At 36.9% G+C, this 19,443-nt stretch overlaps 1 protein-coding gene across 15 annotated transcripts in view; it reads left to right on the top strand.

The window, feature by feature from the left end:
- Window positions 1–19,443, top strand: part of LOC108132472 (myb-like protein X) — a 157,259-nt gene that overhangs the window by 106,465 nt on the left and 31,351 nt on the right. For all 15 annotated transcript variants that reach the window (XM_070282347.1, XM_043213378.1, XM_070282342.1 and 12 more), the window contains one exon: window positions 12,582–12,674. In XM_070282347.1, coding sequence (XP_070138448.1) covers window positions 12,582–12,674 — 93 coding nt within the window. The remainder of the gene's footprint in view (window positions 1–12,581; window positions 12,675–19,443) is intronic.

Here is a 19,443-nt window from a genome sequence, read left to right as displayed (position 1 = left end):
CACCATCCACGAGGTTCTCAATTTCCCTTGGGTCAAGGACGAGATCCAAAGAAGCAGCGCACGTTACATGCAGAGGCTTCATAATCACCCGAACCTGTTGGCCAGCTCCCTGCTGTACAACAGCGAGCAGCCAAAAAGACTAAAAAGGACACACCCGCTGGACCTCCCCTTACTACTCTAATTTATTTCTACCATATTAATATTCAAAATTACCTATATGTGATAACATTTATTGGTTGTCCCTAAAGGACAGTTTTAAATAAACGTTATCCTGCAAAAAAAAAAACAATGGAACAAATCATCAGATGGTAAAGCACACGGCGGGACTGGAATTTTAATCAGAGGCCGTATTAAGCACCATTAACATACGAAATTTGGTAAAAACTACCTACAGGCCACATCAATAAATATACACCTAAATACTGGCAAGCAATTAACTCTAGCCGCTGTATACTGCCCCCCACGCTTCACCATAGCCGAACATGAGTTTATGCAGTTTTTCAACTCACTCGGAGACCACTTCATAGCAGCAGGAGACTACAATGCCAAGCACACACACTGGGGATCTCGTCTCGTAACCCCAAAAAGAAAGCAGCTCTATAATGCAATTATCAAAGCTAAGAACAAGCTAGACTATGTTTCTTCTGGCACACTAACATACAGGCCGGTAGACCCAAAAAAAGTTCCCGATTTAATAGACTTTGAGATTACCAAAAGCATTCCTAAAAATCTGATAAGCGCCGAATGCCTTTCGGATCATTCATCTGATCACTCGCCTGTCCTTTTTACTCTACTCCAACACCCAGGAACATGGGATCAATCATCAAATCTAACCTCACATAAAACCAATTGGGTTAAGTACAGGAAGTATATCAGCTCACACATTGAGCTGAGTCCTTACCTCAGCGACGAAGCCAACGTAGACAGTTTTGTTAATTCACTGGAGTCTGTACTCGTCTCTGCAGCTCGAGTTTCAATACCTCAAACTATAAACACACAATGCATTCAAAAGAAGACAAATCTACAAATCGAACTGCTCGTCCTCGAAAAGCGACGTTTACGTCGAGAATGGCATGGCCACAGATTGCCATCTGCTAAGCAACGCTTAAAACATGGCTCACGTCAACTTGATCAAGCTCTACAACAAGAAGAAACGTATGTCCACCGCCGCTACATAGAGCAATTAACAACTAACAGTACAAAACAAAGAAACCCGAAAGAAACGTATTAGAAATTCCACAGGCGGGTAGGCGCGCAGCGATGCAGACAGAGCCAGCACGTTTGCCAAACACCTTAAAAATGTCTTCCAACCAAATCCTGCCACCAATGCGTTTACTTTGCCGACTCTATCATATGAGCCCCAGCCTCAACATGAGCCAATTGAGTTTCGCCCAAACAAAATCGTTAACATCATCAAAAGACAACTGAATCCGAAAAAATCCCCGGTCGGCGACCTCATAACTCCCAAAATAATCTATGAGCTTCCACACTGCGCCATCGCAAAACTTGGCCACTTTCCAGTGAGATGGAAAAAGTCAATTATAATAATGATAGAAAAGCCGGGGAAAGACCACACTATCCCCATGTCATATAGACCTATAAGCCTACTCTCTTGCCTATCTAAACTCTTTGAAAAATGCCTAATGACTCGGATAAACACATACCTGAATATCCAGGAAGGAATTACGTCACACCAATTTAGGTTTCGTGAAAAGCATGGAAAAATTGAGCAGGTCAACCGGATAACATCCGAAATTCGGAACGCGTTCGAAAAACGAGAGTTCTGTACTGCCATATTTTTAGATGTCTCTCAAGCATTCGATAGAGTCTGGCTAGAAGGTCTAATGTACAAGATCAAGACAATGCTCCCCTACAGCACCCACAGGATTTTAGAGTCTTACCCTTACGACAGAAAATTTGTCGTGGTGTGCAACACTGCTATATCTGATGATTACACTGTTGGACCTGGAGTTCCTCAAGGAAGCGTGCTAGGGCCAATATTATATGTCCTCTACACAGCAGATATCCCGACAAGCACACGTCTACAACATCCACGTTTGCCGATGATACAGCTATTCTTAGCCGCTCAAAATAGCCGATTCAAGCAACTGCGCAGCTAGCTCTTCATATGGTCGATGTTGAAAAATGGCTGTCAGATTGGCGAATAAAAGTGAACGAACTAAAATGGAAGCATGTTGCGTTCACTCAACAGGCAAAACTGCACGCCGATTATATTAAACAACATTAACTCCCACAAGCAAACGAAGTAACATACCTAGGAGTACACCTCGACAGAAGACTCACATGGCGCCGGCACATTGAAGGCAAAAGAACACACCTAAAGCTAAAAGCCAGCAGCCTTCATTGGCTTAACGCTCGGTCACCTCTTAGCCTTGAATATAAGGTCCTGCTGTACAACTCGGTACTAAAACCTATATGGATGTACAGCTCCCAGTTATGGGGAAACGCCAGCAATAGCAAAAATTGAGAACAATCACGGGGCACCGTGGTACGTTCGCAACGAAACGACATACACCGCGACTTAAACATTCTACCAGTCAAAGAAGTGATCGCAGAACAGAAGGTAAAGTACTTAACCAAGCTATCGGTGCACCCTAACCACCTGGCGAGAGGTCAAACTAGGTTGAGCAACCAATCACGCCTTCGTCGCAATGACTTACCCACCCAGCGACCGTCCTGAGGGACGCGCAACCAGAAAGCAGTCGTAGTACTGTTAGTCAAATTTTAATGTTAAGATTCTTCAACTTATTGTTAAACTCAAAATTAAGAGTAGATTCAATAAATAAAAGCAAAGCTATAATAAAAATAAATAAAAAAAAAAAAACAAAAAAACTTTAGCGTCCGGCATTCCCACTCATATCATTCCATCATATCATAGAACGAAAATGGACGTAAAACTTATTTTCTTAGTTACTTAGAATCTTAAAAAAGTTACAAAATTCAAAAATTTTGTGCTGGCTTCGAAACGCAATCGCACACATACATGCATCCGTGTATGTGACGGATACATACAAAATTAAATTGAACCGCAGACCAACCTTGTGGGGCTGTCGCAAGACATTTTTGCGTCCATTTTCGTTGTACGAAATGAGTAGTGTATGTGTTGTATAGTAAGCGATTCAACGGGGTCCCTAGGAAGTCTAAGTTCCTCGCGCAGATGAGCGACATAAAAGCTCAAGAGTGACCAGCAGAATTACCTCAAAGGTGTCACTAATGCCTTTATAAATTTTGATACATCTAGCAAGTTCTACCAGAGTGCTGTGGAAACGTTCAATTTTTCAGTTTGAGACACTGTAGCGGGACGGTGCATTCGAGATGCTAATGCCGAAATGTTTTTCCAGCATGGTCAAAATGGTGTGCGAGTTCAACGATGGTTCGTTATCGCAATATATGACCTTGGGAAATACATCCCTATACAGGGAAAATATTCATGAGTTGCAGTAGCGCCACCTTGAGATCCTTTATGGTTCTAGAGCAGTGGTGGGCAAAACTAACACATGTTTAAAATTTGAGTGTGTGCGTAGCAGAGAAAAACAATGAGAGCAGAGAATTCACTGAGCGAAAAAAATGTATGTTTTTATTTCATTTTTCGTTAATTTAAAAGTTTCAATGGGCACTAAAATTAAGTATTGTATTTTAAAAAAAGCTTTGCTAGCAACATTTCTTAAACAAATGAAAAACTACGCTTCCCTATCTATTATCTCCATGAAGAAAACTTTTTCCAACCCAATTTCTGTCAAAATTTTTCGAAGTGGAACAATTGATTTTAAGTTTGGGCTGTCAAATGAATCAAAATGAGAGCAAATGAGAGAGCTTCTAAAAAAATTTGAGAGTGCTTACACTGTCAGTGTGGCGGCAGCGCTGCGGCAGAATTTCCTACCCTATACTCGCGTGCTATGTAAAATGAGAGTTTGCCCACCACGGTTCTAGAGCCGTGGTGGGCAAAACTAACACATGATTAAAATTTCAGTGTGTGTGTAGCAGAGAAAAACAGTGAGAGCAGAGAACTCACTGAGCGAAAAAAAGTATTTTTTTATTTCATTTTTCGTAATTCAAAAGTTTGAATGGGAACTAATAGTGTATAGTGTATTATATTTATACCCTTGCAGTGGGTATTATAATTTTGTTCAAAAGTGTGAAACGCAGTGAAGGAGACATCTCCGACCCTATAAAGTATATATATTCTTGATCAGGATCACCTCCTGAGTTGATATGAGCATGTCCGTCTGTCTGTCCGTTTCTACGCGAACTAGTCTCTCAGTTTTAAAGCTATTGTCTTGAAACTTTGCACACAAACTTTGCAAACTTTCCTTTGCACGCAGTATATAAGTCGGAACGGCCCGGATCGGCCGACTATATCCTATAGCTGCCATATAACTGATTGATCGGAAATGGTATAACTTTGACGTTTTTAAAGTTAGAGAGTTCAAATTTGACATGAGAGCATTTGTTGGCAAAACATTACGACATGCCAAATTTCATTAGGATCGGCCGACTATATCCTATAGCTGCTATATAACTGAACGATCGGAAATGACCCAACTTTCGTGTTTTTGAAGATAGAAGCTTGGGACATTTTTAGGTTTGGTTTTTGTATTATAATAAATTGGGTTATATTATCATATTCTCATAAGGATCGGCCAACTATATCCGATGTTTGCGATATATATCCGGTTTTAACTGCAAGGGTATATAAACTTCGGCTCCGCCCGAAGTTAGCTTTCCTTTCTTGTTTAAAGACATCTTTGCTAGCAACAGTTCTTAAACAAAAAAAAAATACGCTTCCCTATCTATATTTTCTATGGAAAAAAATTTTTCTTACTCAGTTTCTGAGAAAATTTTTCTCAATGGAAACATTTTTATTTTTAAGTTTGGGCTGTCAAATAGTCAAAATGACTACGGCAGAATTTCCTACCCTATGCACGCGTGATATAAAAAATGAGAGTTAGCCCTCCACTGGTTTGAAAATGAGAGCCTCTCCAAAATGAGAGTAAATGATAAAGCTTCTAAAAAAATTTGAAAGTGCTTACACTGTCAGTGTGCCGGCAGCGCTGCGGAAGAATTTCCTACCCTATGCACGCGTGCTATGGAAAATGAGATTTTGCCCCCCACTGCTCTAATGTATGCCCTTTGGGCAATTGTCTCGTCAGCTATTGTGGTTGGTTTTACTTCTACAATGCTGTTGTCAAAATCGGAGTCGGTCAAGTCTTGGTCTGACAATTCGGATTGAATAAGGACTGCCAGAATCGTGAGGTTGTTTATATCTTTTTCCTTCATTGTGGGATCTGTAGAGATAGGTTCATCAGTCTGAGCTTGAACACGTGCTGATGAATCTGATAATTCTGACTCTTCTCCAGTTTCTATTGTCAACGGTTTATTTAGGATAGTTGGTACTGAGATTGTTAAAGTTGTTTTATAGCTATAAGGTTGTCCCGTAATTTATTTAAGTACGTTGATACCTGAGACCAATGCGCTTTGTCTAGCCTTTCTCTCTGGTAATTTATTAGTATACGCCCTGTTTTGAAACAGTTTACTACTATTTTGGCATGCTTGTTCACAGTGTTTTGCTGTGCTGGCCGAGGTGTTGATAATGACTTATAAGATTTGTCAAAACCCATTTTTATATTATGTTGTACTTTATATATTTCGTTCCATTTTATTATCTAATACAATTTTTCCTAGACTCTGGAAAGATGACTCTTTTCCTAGACTCATCAATGTAAGATGGCTTCCAAGTATCTCAGATTCAGAAATAGGTAGAGGCTCAGCTCCTTTTTAAATTACGGATAATACCCTATGTTGAAAGTTGGGTCTCTTATCAAGATGCACTCTGCAGTATTCATATTTTACATTATCTTGATTTTGTTTTATTTTATTTTATTTATTTCCCTATAATTAAAATACATCAAGCGTCTGGTATGATAGGACACCAATATCGTTGATCCGAGTTAATGAATTTAATTGAGTTAGTCAGTTCTTTAAGGTAGGGGAAAGGTCATTAAAAAAAGGGTAAAGAGTAAAGGACTAAGATTCGAAAAGGAAATATACATTTTTCGATAAACCTCATTGTGATCTTCCATCTAGGTGAAGGAAAGTATCATATTAGTATAACATTGTTTTGAAATCCTTCTTTCTAGGAAGCGTCTGAAACGACGCATTTTGGTACCATGCTGACATGCAGTAATGATTGAGGAGAAAAGTTGATGTTTTTTTCTATATCTTTTTATAAATTGTTTTTTTAATCATTTTCAAATTGTTAACAGTTTGAAGATGCGTGTATAGATGGCAGAAACGGATTTCTCCCCTTTCTTAAGCCTTTTGGAAGAAGATAATGAAAGAAGACTTCTCGAAGGGGAAAACTAGAAGTTTCCTATGTAGAGTTTCCTATGTAGCTTATAAAAAAAAAAAACAAATTAATAATTTATTAATTATTAATTTTTTATTAATTATTATTTTTAAAAATTATTAAATTATTAAAAAAAATAAATAATACCGGGATAAAAAATATAAATTTTTATTTTATGACCAAGTGAGTAAATTAAAGTTACCATGCACTACTAGGTCACTATCGGACATAAGTTTGAAACAAACTGAATTGCAGACTGAATTCGCCAGCTTAGCGAATTCGGGAGCCGAATTTTGTACCACTCCTGCAGAAGTAATGGAAAGAAAAATGTAGAAAGAAACTTTTAAAAATTTTACCGCTTTTGCTAATTGGAGCTCGGATATTCCATTTACAAGATATACAAGCTGCTTTGCGTAAGACAAATTCATATATCTCCCGGGTTACCTTTCAATCCAAAAAACTCTGGTGATTGGTTTCTGTGGAGGCGGAGGCCTTTTCACAGGGAAAAGTTTCTTATAGTTGCTGAGTGGTCGCACTTAGACAGCCCCCTGGGTGTGGATGAGCTGCAAAGCTTTAATTTGGAGACGTTTACATTCGGAACGAAGCCGATTGCCTATTTATCTTTGCAGGTGATGTACCAGTTGGCTAAAGACGAGGTCGATGATTTTCACTTTGGAGGCAAAGATTTCATTGCAGGAGGTAGAGTTCTAAGGAGGAGAGTTTGAGCATACTAGAGTGTAAGCTTCAGCGCTCCTGTCATAAGGCCCGCTCCCGTGCATTCGATCAGCAACCTGAAATCACCGTCATGCAAATATCGGATATAGTTGGTATAGTATCTTCAAAAATAACGAAGTTGGATCATTTCCGAACTTTTGATTATATGGGAGATATGAGATAAAGTGGGATATATAAATCGATCCTTGATTTGGTAGGTGCGACCAATTGACCAAAAATAAAATCTTAGAAAACCCCCAACTTCCTAACTGTAAAAACACCAAAGTTACGGCATTTTCAATCAATCAGTTATATGGAAACTACAGGATATTGTCGGCCAATTAATCGTTCCTATATACTTCATAGGGTTGGAGCTATCTCCCTCACTGCATTGAACACTTTTGAACAAATATTAATACACCTGCAATGGTATTTAAACATTAAACAATCTATATAAAAATATAAACTAGTTTTATTGATTCGAGCGAATAATATGTACATCCAGCTGTTTTCCACAAAATTCCGTTTTTTTCGTTTGGAGATTTCGTTTTGGCAGTTTCTTTTTACCGAGGGTTGGGGAAATTTCTGTATCCAATTCTTACACCTCCTAGGTGGTGAATAATAATCTCTCTTCTAGAATAAATAATCCGCGAGACAGTAGAGCTGTAAAACGGTGCTTAACAGATTCAGGTGCATTTTCGTCAGGGCAGAAACGGCAGTAGTGTATGTGGAGTGACTTCAATCGCTAACCATGTAATCACATTTTTTTTTTTTCGCGGTCTTTCAGAATTTTGAAACGGCTTGTGCATCAATAAGAGCATCAGCTAGCATTCCTGTATTCATCATAAAGCTTAGAGGCCCATACGACCGAGGGGCGCTCGAAAAATGATTTGTTAGTACGTATTAAGCTATTTGTAATTTGTTAAGCTAGGAGGAGTTAGTAAAAAAAAGGAAAATTCTATATTTTAAATTAGAGGGACAGGAAAAAGATGTTATAGAGTAAAGACCATAGTAGTTCGAACATAACCCCCTAAAAGGGTCATGTTTTAGGGGGGCTAAGGGCTAAAAGGGCTAAGGAACAGAGGAATAAAGTTTCGAGTCCTTCTATTAGAAATGTTAAATTTGAAGCGTGTAAGTAAATGCTGGCTATCTACATCCCCGTTAATAAGGTTATGCAGAAAGACTACATCGAGCCTTATCCCACGATTTGTTAGGCTAGGTAAGCTTATAAATAAAAGTCTGCTACTGTAGGATGGAAGCTGAAGATTTGCATCCCAGTATAGACCTCTAAGCGCGAATATTAAAAAATTCTTTTGACGGATTCTATGAGGTCCTTATGTACTCCATATTAGGAACTCCAGACACATTACGGTTCATGAATCCAGTATAGGATCCAGTATAGGACGGACCAAAGAAATACATAATGTTTTGGTTATGTATGGGTCATTAAATTCTTTTGACCACCTTTTAATAAAACCAAGGACTCCTTTAGCCTAATTATCCATTAAGGAAATATGGTCGGAAAATTTAAGTTTAATGTCTAATAGGACGCCGAGATCATTAACCTGAGTTAATTTCTCTAAGGCAATCCCACTAATAGAATACGTAGCTTGCAGAGGGCAAGAACGATAAAATGACATATGCTTGCATTTTGATCCATTTAGTTATTAGTAGTATCGTTGAAGCAGGGGGCAAGTCGTTTATAAAAAGCTTAAATAATAACTGGCCAAAATGACTACCTTGAGGGACGCCAGATGTAGCACGGACCAGACGGGACTCTATGTTCTTAAATGAGACTCTTTGTGTCCTTCCATCTAAGTAGCTGGAGATCCACTTTAAGAGGTTTATAGGAAAACCCAGCATATTCAGTTTACTCAACAAGAGTGAGTAATCACTTAGATTCAGTTAATCAACTGAATCAAATGCTTTGCTGAAGTCTGTGTAAATTACATCGGCTTGATACCCCTTACAAAAGCCAACTATGACATAGGATGTCAACTCCAATAAATTTGTGTTGGTGGAGCGACGCTTAATAAAGCCATATTAAGGGAGAAATAATCGAAGAGCAAAGGTGTTGCAAATGTGGGGTAATTAATTTTTCGAATAACTTTGGAATTGCCGTCAACTTAAAGATGCCTCTGTAGTTGGCAGCATCGGACTTTTCCCCTTTTTTATGTAGGGGAATTATGAATGATTCCTTCCACTTAAGGGGAAAAATCGAGGTTTCCGAAGATAAGTTAAAAAGTCTAAGAAGAGGTTTGCACAGTATTTTAGCACACAGCCTGGTACTCCTTCGGGGCCTGGCGAATAAATGGATTTTACCCTTAAAAGACCAGATAAGATGTTCTCAGAAAATAAGATTTGCTGCTTGAATGTTATATGCGTAAGGCTAATCTGTCAATTTAGGCGGAGAATAAGTTTTTAGAAAAAATTCTGCGAATAGATCGGCAATGGCCTTATCAGAGGTCAGTGTTTACAAAATTATAAAACTGATTTGGATCCTGAGTAAATTGTATGCGGCAGCGGCGAATATAATTCCTTTAACATTCAGCGTTATGCACGGTAAAATTTGACCAAGCTAGCAGATATCTTGAAAAATCAATACTACTGCAGGTTTTTTTTATATTTAAGTAAAAGCTTATTTTCTAGTATTTTTTAGGTAAGTGAGGCACCTTGTATACCAAGGAGGATTTGTTGAAGCGGACGGATGTTTCCAAGGCACACATGAGTCAAAAAATGTATTTAAAGTAAAATAAAATTTTTCTAAAGTGACATTAAGATCAGTGCACGCCAGAATATCAGACCAGTCAAATGTATCAATAAGGCTATTAAGTTTCTGAAAATCAGCTTTACGGAAACAGCGAATCTTATTTACCACGCTCGGAGACATCTGGTCGATACCAGGAGTGGTTTCGATTGAGACCTCCAGCGTGGGGTGATATGGATCCTCTGGGGTTGAGAGGGGAAAAGCTCTGGAGAGAGCGGTACCATCAGGATCAGATACAAAACATAAGTCTGAAAGCCAATCTAACGAATTTCTAACATGTTTAATCTGAGCTAGGGACATGTCAAACATGCCCGCGGTGAAGTCATGAAGAGTGATATGTGACAAAGATGGTGAGTGCTTGACGTTGGACCACTTTAATTCTGGTATATTAAAGTCACCCAAAGCGACGAGCTGGTCACGATCAGTCGTAAGATTGAAAACGGATTGAATAGCGGCTGCCAATATTTGGGTGGTTCAGACAAAAGCGGTATATACGAACATGTCATGTATAAAGATTTCTCGAACAAAATGATTTTAATGCAAATAAATTCTATGTCACCAAACTCTTGTGATTTCACCTCAGAAGCAAGAGTGGATTCTACCGAAATGAGGACGAAATATTTTTTATTATAAAATCCATTTCCCAAAATACAAAATTTAAAACAAGTCCCAAGTTTTTATCTTAAACAACAAAGGACGACTATAGGCTAAAGTCCTTAAACAAATCCAGTTTCCCGACTATATTGGACCCGGTACTCATCTCTTCCACCCACAATTTAACTTACTTTTAAAGTTTAAACATTAACGGTTTGGATTCTCTGGAATAAATTTATGTTGCATACTTTTGCGCTTGGGCAAAACAACAAACGTACGACAATACGACCGATTCGGTAGAGAATCAGAAAAAAAAGTCTATTACTATAGCGATGGCCTATGGTCACTATACACAGTGGTCCAGCCCGTAGGCCAAAATTAAAAAATCCAAAGTCCAAATTTTGATTTAAATGTACCAATTCTTATTTACAATTGGTCTAGCTATATGAATTTATTCATATTTTTGTTTTAATCTGTCTGTCCGCTTCAAGAATAGCATCAAAAGTAATAGCATGATATTCATTGTGTATTGCAGCGTAAGCAACGTGCAAGTGAAGCTCTCCGCAAAAAGCTTATTAAACATTTTTAAAACAAGTGTTTGTGCCATGGAAGTTATTAATATTTTAAAGAAAGGTATTAACTTTCTTTTCACCATAAAAAGTATATGTAGTATTTGTTGTGTTTTGTGTAAATCATTGTTGTATTTAGTACATAATTGTGAACGTTCTTAGTTTGGCTTTTCTGTGTTTGGTTAGAGTTTTAGTTGTGATGGCACTCTTTGGCATTCACAAATCTTTTTGTATAATATTCTTAAGCATTTTAAGAATATAAGAAAGTTTAGTTCAAGTGCCGTAAGGTGCCGTGCGGCTAGAAAAATACAAAAAAGTAACCTAACCTCAATTTGAAAAAAGCCGATATATATCGCAAGAATCAGATATAGTTCGCCGATCCTTATGAAAATATCATAATATAACTAATCTATTACAATACAAAATCAAAAAAAAGTCCCAAACTTCTATCTTCAAGAACACCGAAGTTGGTATTTCTACCAAAACCATTTCCGATCATTCAGTTATATGACAGCTATAAGATATAGTCGGCCGATCCTTATGAAATTTGGTAGGTTGGATCAACTGACCAAAAATAGAATCTGTACGAAGTTTCAACTATCTATCTAAATCACAAAAGTTGGGTCATTTCCGATCAAACATTTATATGGCCCCTATAAGATATAGTCGGCTAATCCTTATGAAATTTGGTAGGTCGTATTATTTTGTCAAATATAGCACTCGTACAAAAACTGAACTCTCTAACTGTAAAAACACAGTTTAGAGGAGTTATAGCATTTTCGATCAATCAGTTATATGGCAGCTATATGATATAGTTGCCCGATCTGGCTGATTTTAACATATTATTTTAGAATAAAAATATAAATATTTTGTGCCAAGTTTCCAGTCCCTACCTCAACTAGAAGTATTTTTGGCCGCTCTCTTCATACAAGCCGGACCACTGTGCTATAGCGACTATATGGTCCAACTCAGATAGTTCTATTTCTTAAATTTTCGCGTTTAAATTTTTAACACGTTAATATGGGAAATTGTTTATATATTAGTATATCTCCTCTAAAAATCGACGGATTTGGATAAAATTTTAATATATATTAGCCATAAAAATAGTTTGGCATCAAAAGTTTTTTAAAAAACCTTCCGGTACTGGCGGTAAAAAATTTTACAATTTGTTGGAGCGGGAGGGGACGTAACAAAATTATTAAACCAAATGCCAAATCCTATAGCTCTATCTCTTATAGTCTCTGAGATCCTCGTATTCATACGGACAAACGGACGGACGGACGGACAGATGGACATGGCTATATCGACTCAGCTGTTGATGCCGATCAAGAATATAAATACTTTATGGTTGGAGATGATTCAATCTCTATGTAACATACATTTACTGGAATATAATATATAATTTACGTTATATAATTTCTCTTACGTTACGAGAACCGGGTATAAAAACAGTATTTAAAAAAAAAGGATTAGATGCATTCACTGCTGAAGCTTTTACAATGTGTGTATATGTTTCATTAAAAAGTATTTTTTTAATAACTAATTTTCCATTTTATTATATTTTTTATAGGAACACAATGAAAGGATCAATGATGAACAAAATTTACTATCAAACGACGGAGAAATTAAAGAGAAAAATAGAATTGTTTCAGAAGCAGAAAAGGTATGTTGTATGTTGTAATACATTTATTGACAGATGCGTGAGAATTCGACGTATTCTATCACAAATGAAAGTCTAACTTGTTAATGTATTTAAGTGGACAGTCGTTCAGTTATATTACACCTATTAGATATAGTCGTCTGATCTCTATGAAATTTGGTAGGTGGGATCAAGTCGCCAACAGTTGTTTAAAGTTTTTCAATGACAATCCGCTCCAAAATAATAGTCACTTAAAAAAAATTTCACGTTATAAGTTAATTATTCTGCAGGCATATGAAACTGGATGATCAAATTATGATAGATCAGTTTATGGTGCTAAGCAGTTAATAAATGTGCGATAAACTAAGGCGATATGTCTATATTTAAGCATAATGAATTAACTAAAGACTATAGATTTATTGTATTTAAATATTTTAAATTATGGTCTTAGTTTTGTGTGAGCAGCGCAAATTGTGTAGTTTTAATACTTTATTTATTTTGATAATCTGTCTTATTATTGCATACATTTAGTTATAGCGGCAGCGTTATCGGTCGATTGTGCATCTATGCTCGGGTTGCTCATCTCTTATTGTTCAAGCATTGAACACGATTGTATATACAAATTCTTAAGATAGAGTGTCAAGGGATCGGACCCATGAAACACGAGACAAACAGCATGGGCTAAAACCGATCCCCTGCAGCCTAACACAAATACATACATAAGTGGTGCGATTATCGCACTTGAGAAAGGGTCATTGGAATTCATTGGAATAAGACCTTTATTTGGGGCTCCTCTTAACACTTAGCGATCCAGACTTATATGTCCGGACCTTTATTGCCGTATTCATTGTCCTTCACGGACCCCCGCTCCGCTGTCTTCATAACCACAATAAAGGGCATTAAATTAAACGCGTTGATTATTTATTGGGTACTGGAAAAACTGCCGGTACCGAAAACATTTGGTAACTCAACTTTGCTGACCCCGATGTGACTTTCCTGGCATAGTCGACTTTCATGAACAATTTGGCAAAGTGTTCCCAGATACATAACATAGTGCGACAGTGATTTGGAACTTTTGAAGAGACCTAGTAGGAATTGTTTATTAAGTCGAAAATAGTACAAGTATAACATGGTATAACAATATAGTATAACATTCAATCAGCAAATCTTATTTTCTGCCCGTTTTTCTCTGAGAATAGCTTGTAGCTTGATCTTCTAACTTGTAGCCCCGATGGAGTACTAGGCTGTGTGCTAAAATACTGTGCCAGGGCTCTGTGCAAACCTCTTCTTAGACTTTTCAACTTATTTTTGGAAACCTCGATTTTTAAGTGGAAGGAATCTTTCATAATTCCCCTTCATAAAAAAGAGAAAAAGTCCGATGCTGCCAACTACAGAGACATCTTTAAATTGTTGGAAATTCCAAAGTTATTTGAAAAATTAAATACTCCTTATTTGCAACAATTTTGCTCTTCGATCATTTCTCCATGTCAGAATGGCTTCATTAAGCGTCGCTCCACCACCACTAATTTACTGGAGTTGACCACCGTTGTCCTTGATGGCTTTCGAAAGGGATATTTAGCTGATTTTATCTACACAGACTTTAGCGAAGCATTTGATTGAGTTAATAACTCACTCTTGTTGAGTAAACTGAACATGCTGCAATTTCCTAAAGACCTCCTTACGTGGATCTCCAGCTACTTATGGTAGATAAAAGAACACAAAGAGTCTTATTTAAAAATATAATTCCCTTGGTCCGTGCTACATCTGGCTTCCCTCAAGGAAGTCATCTTGGCCCGTTATTATTTACTCTTTTTATTATTGACTTTTCCCTGTTTTAACCAACTCTCTAGTTCTTATGTATGCAGATGATGAAAAGTTTTGTCTTCAATACAAATCCATCTCTGCTCAGTGCTGTCTTCAGTCCGATCTTGAAAACTTTTAAACCTTTTTCACTATGATGCCTTAACTGGGATGCAAATCTTCCATCTTATAGTATCAAACTCCTACTAATAAACTTACCTAGCTTATTAAATCGTTGGATAATGCTTGGTGTAGTATACATAACCAACATAACGTTTTTCTACATACCTAATTATTGGGGATGTAGATAACCAGCATTTATTAACAAGCCTAAATTTTATCATTTCTAATAGAAAGACTACAAACTTCAGTCCTCTGTTCCTAAGCCATTGTAGTTCGACATATGTATGCACAGCACAACCCTTTTAGGGTATTATGCTTAAGCTACAGTGGTCACTTCTCTATAACATACCCTTCCTGCCCTTTAAATTTAAAATCTTGTATATTAAATTTCCTTACTGACTGCTCTTAGCTTAACAAATAGCTTAATAAATATGAATAAATCGTTTCTCGAGCGCCCCTCCGCAATCTATTCATGGATTCGAGCGCCCCTACGAAAAAGAAACCAGCTTCATTAAGTTGGACATAGTAGAGCGGCTCTTTATAAAACCATTTAGGCAAAAAGAACTTATTGAGCTACCAAAGTGTTGCAAATATGTAATTAAATTTTCAAAATGCTTTAATATGGGTGATAATTTAGAAATGCCTCTATAATAAGCAGCGTCTTATTTTTGTGCAGAAAAATGATGTAAGATTCCTTCCTTATGAACGGAAATATCGAAGTTTCCAGAAAAGGTTGATATGTTTAAGGCGAGGTTTGCACAGGGCCTCAGCGTGGCCAGATGAACAAAAGGATTTAACTTTAAGAAGATCCGATATCAAACCACTTAAAAAAGGGCACATTTGGCTTCATGGATATTGTAATCCTGGCTCAGCCGAAATTGTGGAAGGTGAATATGTTTTCACATATATCAATATGTTCATCATGAATATCAATTCATATTCAATATGTTTCAAGTGTTTACAAAGTTAGAAAACTTCTTTGAATCCTGAGTAAACTGAATTCGGTAGAGTGAAATATAAAATGGATTATATAAAGCTCTAATAACTTTCTGTTTTATGAACGCTCAAGTTAGACAGTTTGATTTGTATCAAATACAAATATTGATCAAATACAAGACAAGGTTTAATGGGTGAGTTGTCTACCTCTTAATCAGAAGGTCGTGGCACTATGGGGAATGTGACTAGTTTTTGTGACAAAAGCCCATTTTCTGAAAGTCAGAAAATTAGAATAAGTTTCAGTAAATCGCATTCCAAATTAACCAATCTTCTGTGGTGCATAACAGAAATTTTGATAGAGGGCGCCACAACAAAGGAATCAGCTAACAAACACAGCTGTTGCAATTGCAAAGCACAGGCGACTGAAGTATTAAGTTTTGTTTACAAAGTTTGCGCGGGCAGAAGTAAAAAGCTAAACAATATTACAACATTTTTTGAAATGAATTCCAATCTTTGTGGCTTGTATTATTTGTATGTGATCGTCATTTGTAGACATAACCTTAATTTGGCAAAGTGTTTCAAAGCAAAGGGAAAAGTCGCTAAGGAGAATGCTGTCTTTCATTTTATTAAAGATTTCATCTCAGGAGTGAATTTTGAAGAATACAGCGATATCGTGTAGACCAAGCGAGTAAAAAATTTTGCTATCGCATGACGCAAATGTGGGAGAGGTGCTCTTCTATCTTAAGTCAGTAGCGCCGGAATCATGCAGTTTGGCTGAATTCAAAAACTCTTATAAGTTTTCCGAAAACCAAGAAGCCGTTGGACAACACTGCCTTTTCATGAGAAGGGCAATATATCTCGCAGGAAGCACGCTGCAGTGCCTCCACACTTGTATTTCTGTGAGCTACAGGTACTTCTGATCCGATCATTTCGCTAGTCAATTTAGATAAAAGAATACAGCGACCGAAAAAAATGTTCCTTCCATTAGAGGTTTTGGACCTATTAGAGGGCTCATCAAATCTCGATGACACTACGGCGGGTGATGAAAGCTCTTTTGACGTTGTGCATTTTGAACATCAATATAATATTGATTTGGAGATTGAAGAGCTTCACTTTTGTCTTCTGAACATTATTAATTGTCTGTCATTACAGGGGCACGCGATGCTTTAGATGGATTTTCTTCTTAAGGGGACCCCCCCCCCCATTCTCGATTTTAAATTTTGACGATTTTCAATGGGCTGGCAAATGAACATGAATTACTTTTTAGGGTTGTAACTGTGCATACATATATTAACACATAAAAAGAAAGAAAACCATTTTTCAAAATTTTTTTATTTTATTTTGTTGTTGTTGTTTTTAGCAATCAAAATTTTTTGCAAAATCCCGTTGGAATTTTTGGTTTCAGATGTTCCAGTGAGCGGAAATCACATTCGCCGCCAAAAAGAAGGGCTTTCTTCCAACGGGATTGGAAAGAGTACATGTTTGGCTCTCGTATGAACTATAACACAGCCACACAAAAAAAAAAAAAGTGTCCGGGTTGGGAGATCAGAGTACCCTATCCCCATGTATTTTGGACCGCTGAACACGAATCTGAAGTTGAATTTTGAAAATCTGACTTCAAGTTCGTAATCAGCGACCCCAAAAATCCCTGGGTACCCAGTTTCATGAAAATCCAATAAATTAAAAATAAAGTCGCATACCTCCAAAAATGTAAAACTTTTTTTGAGGTTAGGAAGAAACGTACACGTGCAGGACCAAAACGGACTTCAGATTCGTGTTCAGCGGTCCAAAGTACATGGGGATAGGGTACTCTGATCTCCCAACCCGGACACTTTTTTTTTTTTGTGTGGCTGTGTAATTATTAACTTTGCTCAAAAATGAACAAAATGGCGGACCTTTGAAAATTATTTTTTAAAAATTGAGTTTTTTTTAGCCACAAATCAAGCTAAAAGGTAAAGAAGATCTTCACCGATTTGATTTATACTAGTTCATACCAGAGCTATATATGTATAGAATAACGTGTTAAAATTGGATTGGAAATTGAAAGACATTGGAAATTGGAACCGATTGGATTAATAGTTTTTGAGTAACCTCAGTTGTAAAAACACTGTTTCGAGAAAAGCGCGTTTAAAGTTTTGAGACGGCTCTCGCCGTCGCCTGAGGCTACCACCATAAATCGGCTATATCTTCAAGACTTTTTGAGATTTTCACTTGAAATTTTCAGGGAACATTCTTGAATAATTAATAGTTCGAACAAAATAAAAAAATAAACCGATTTTTTGAAAACGAGAATGGGGGGGGTCCCCTTAAACCTGTAATACATTGTTAAAGGCGTGCCACGTCCACTATTTTCTTTGAAATACAACAAAATATTGTCTCAGAACTAGTTAATAAGTACTCTAAAAAAAGTACTCAAAAATAATAGGGCGGTGCCACGCCCTCTATTTTTCTATTGGTAAAAGATATCGGTCAATATAGCCCCATGCAAAAAACATAAGTCAAATATCTTGCTCCGATCTTGAGCTATTCATTTTATGAAGTTTATGAGTTTATGAAGAAGTCGTGACAGAAATAAAATGCTTGAACAACAAAAAAGCACCAGGCCCTGACAAAATAGACGGCATAACCCCCTTAAAACTTTACTCACTCTCATATTAACAAATATGAGATTTCTCACTCTCATATTTAACGCAATTCTCAGACTAGAACATTTCCCAAGTCAATGGAAATGCGCAGAGATCATTATGATCCTAAAGCCACTCAAAACAGAAACAGAAGTGACATCATACCGTCCCATTAGTCTGCTAACAATATTCTCGAAAGTATTTGAAAAAATACTATTGAAGAGAATGTGGCCAATTCTGGACAAACTTTCCATCATTCCCGAATATCAATTTGGATTCAGGAGAGGTCACGGGACACCAGAGCAATGTCACAGAGTCATTAATGAAATAGTATCCGCATTCAAAAACAAAAAAAATACTGCACTGCTGCATTTCTTGATGTACTGTTGTACATGCCAGGCTGACATGCCAGGTACAAACACATGCACTGTTACAAAATATGCTGATGATACAGCCATTTTGGCCACAAGCATATCCAAAAATGAAGCATCCGAACTCCTGCAGCGTGAGCTAAGTCTAATTGAAGACTGGTTTCTTCGATGGAAAATAAGAATCAACTCCCTGAAATCAGTCCAAATCACTTTTTCATTAAGACCAGGAAGCTGCCCAAATGTTGCACTTAACGGCTCACCAATTCCACAAACTACATGTGTAAATTATCTCGGGATGCATCTCGACCGCAGATTAACATGGAAAAATCATATCAAAGCAAAATGTCAACAGCTCAGACTTAAAACACTAAAAATGTCCTGGTTGTTAAGACGAAAATCACAAACCACTCTGGAAAGCCTCTACAAAGTCATACTAAAGCCCGTCTGGACCTTTGCGATACAGCTCTGGGGAACTGCTAGCAACTTGAATATTGAAATTCTTCAACAAATTGTCAATGCTCCATTCTACATAACTAATGCGAACATTCATAAAGATCTCAACATCCCAACCATAAAAGGAAAAATAAATAAAATTAGTAAGAAATACATCGACAGACTCCACAATCACGAAAATAATTTAGCCTTAAATCTAGTGGACAATAGCTTAACAGTAAGAAGACTGAAAAGATACCATATTCTCGATCTTCCCGATAGATAAATTCAAAATACTGTAAATATGTAATATATAAAAGTAGGGCTCATTGGAAAACTGCTATTTCTGTTAACTTAACATTCTTTATAAAATGTACTTATTGTTTTTTAATAGACAGATTGTAAATAAATAAATAAATATAAATAGTATATATCAAAAAAATATATACAAAAACAAATACAAAAAAATATATATATCTTGCTCTCATATTGAGTTATTCATTTATG

This window comes from Drosophila bipectinata, chromosome 4 (genome assembly GCF_030179905.1).
Source record: "Drosophila bipectinata strain 14024-0381.07 chromosome 4, DbipHiC1v2, whole genome shotgun sequence".
Lineage (NCBI taxonomy): Eukaryota > Metazoa > Arthropoda > Insecta > Diptera > Drosophilidae > Drosophila > Drosophila bipectinata.
This window is presented reverse-complemented; position numbering and strand designations above follow the sequence as displayed.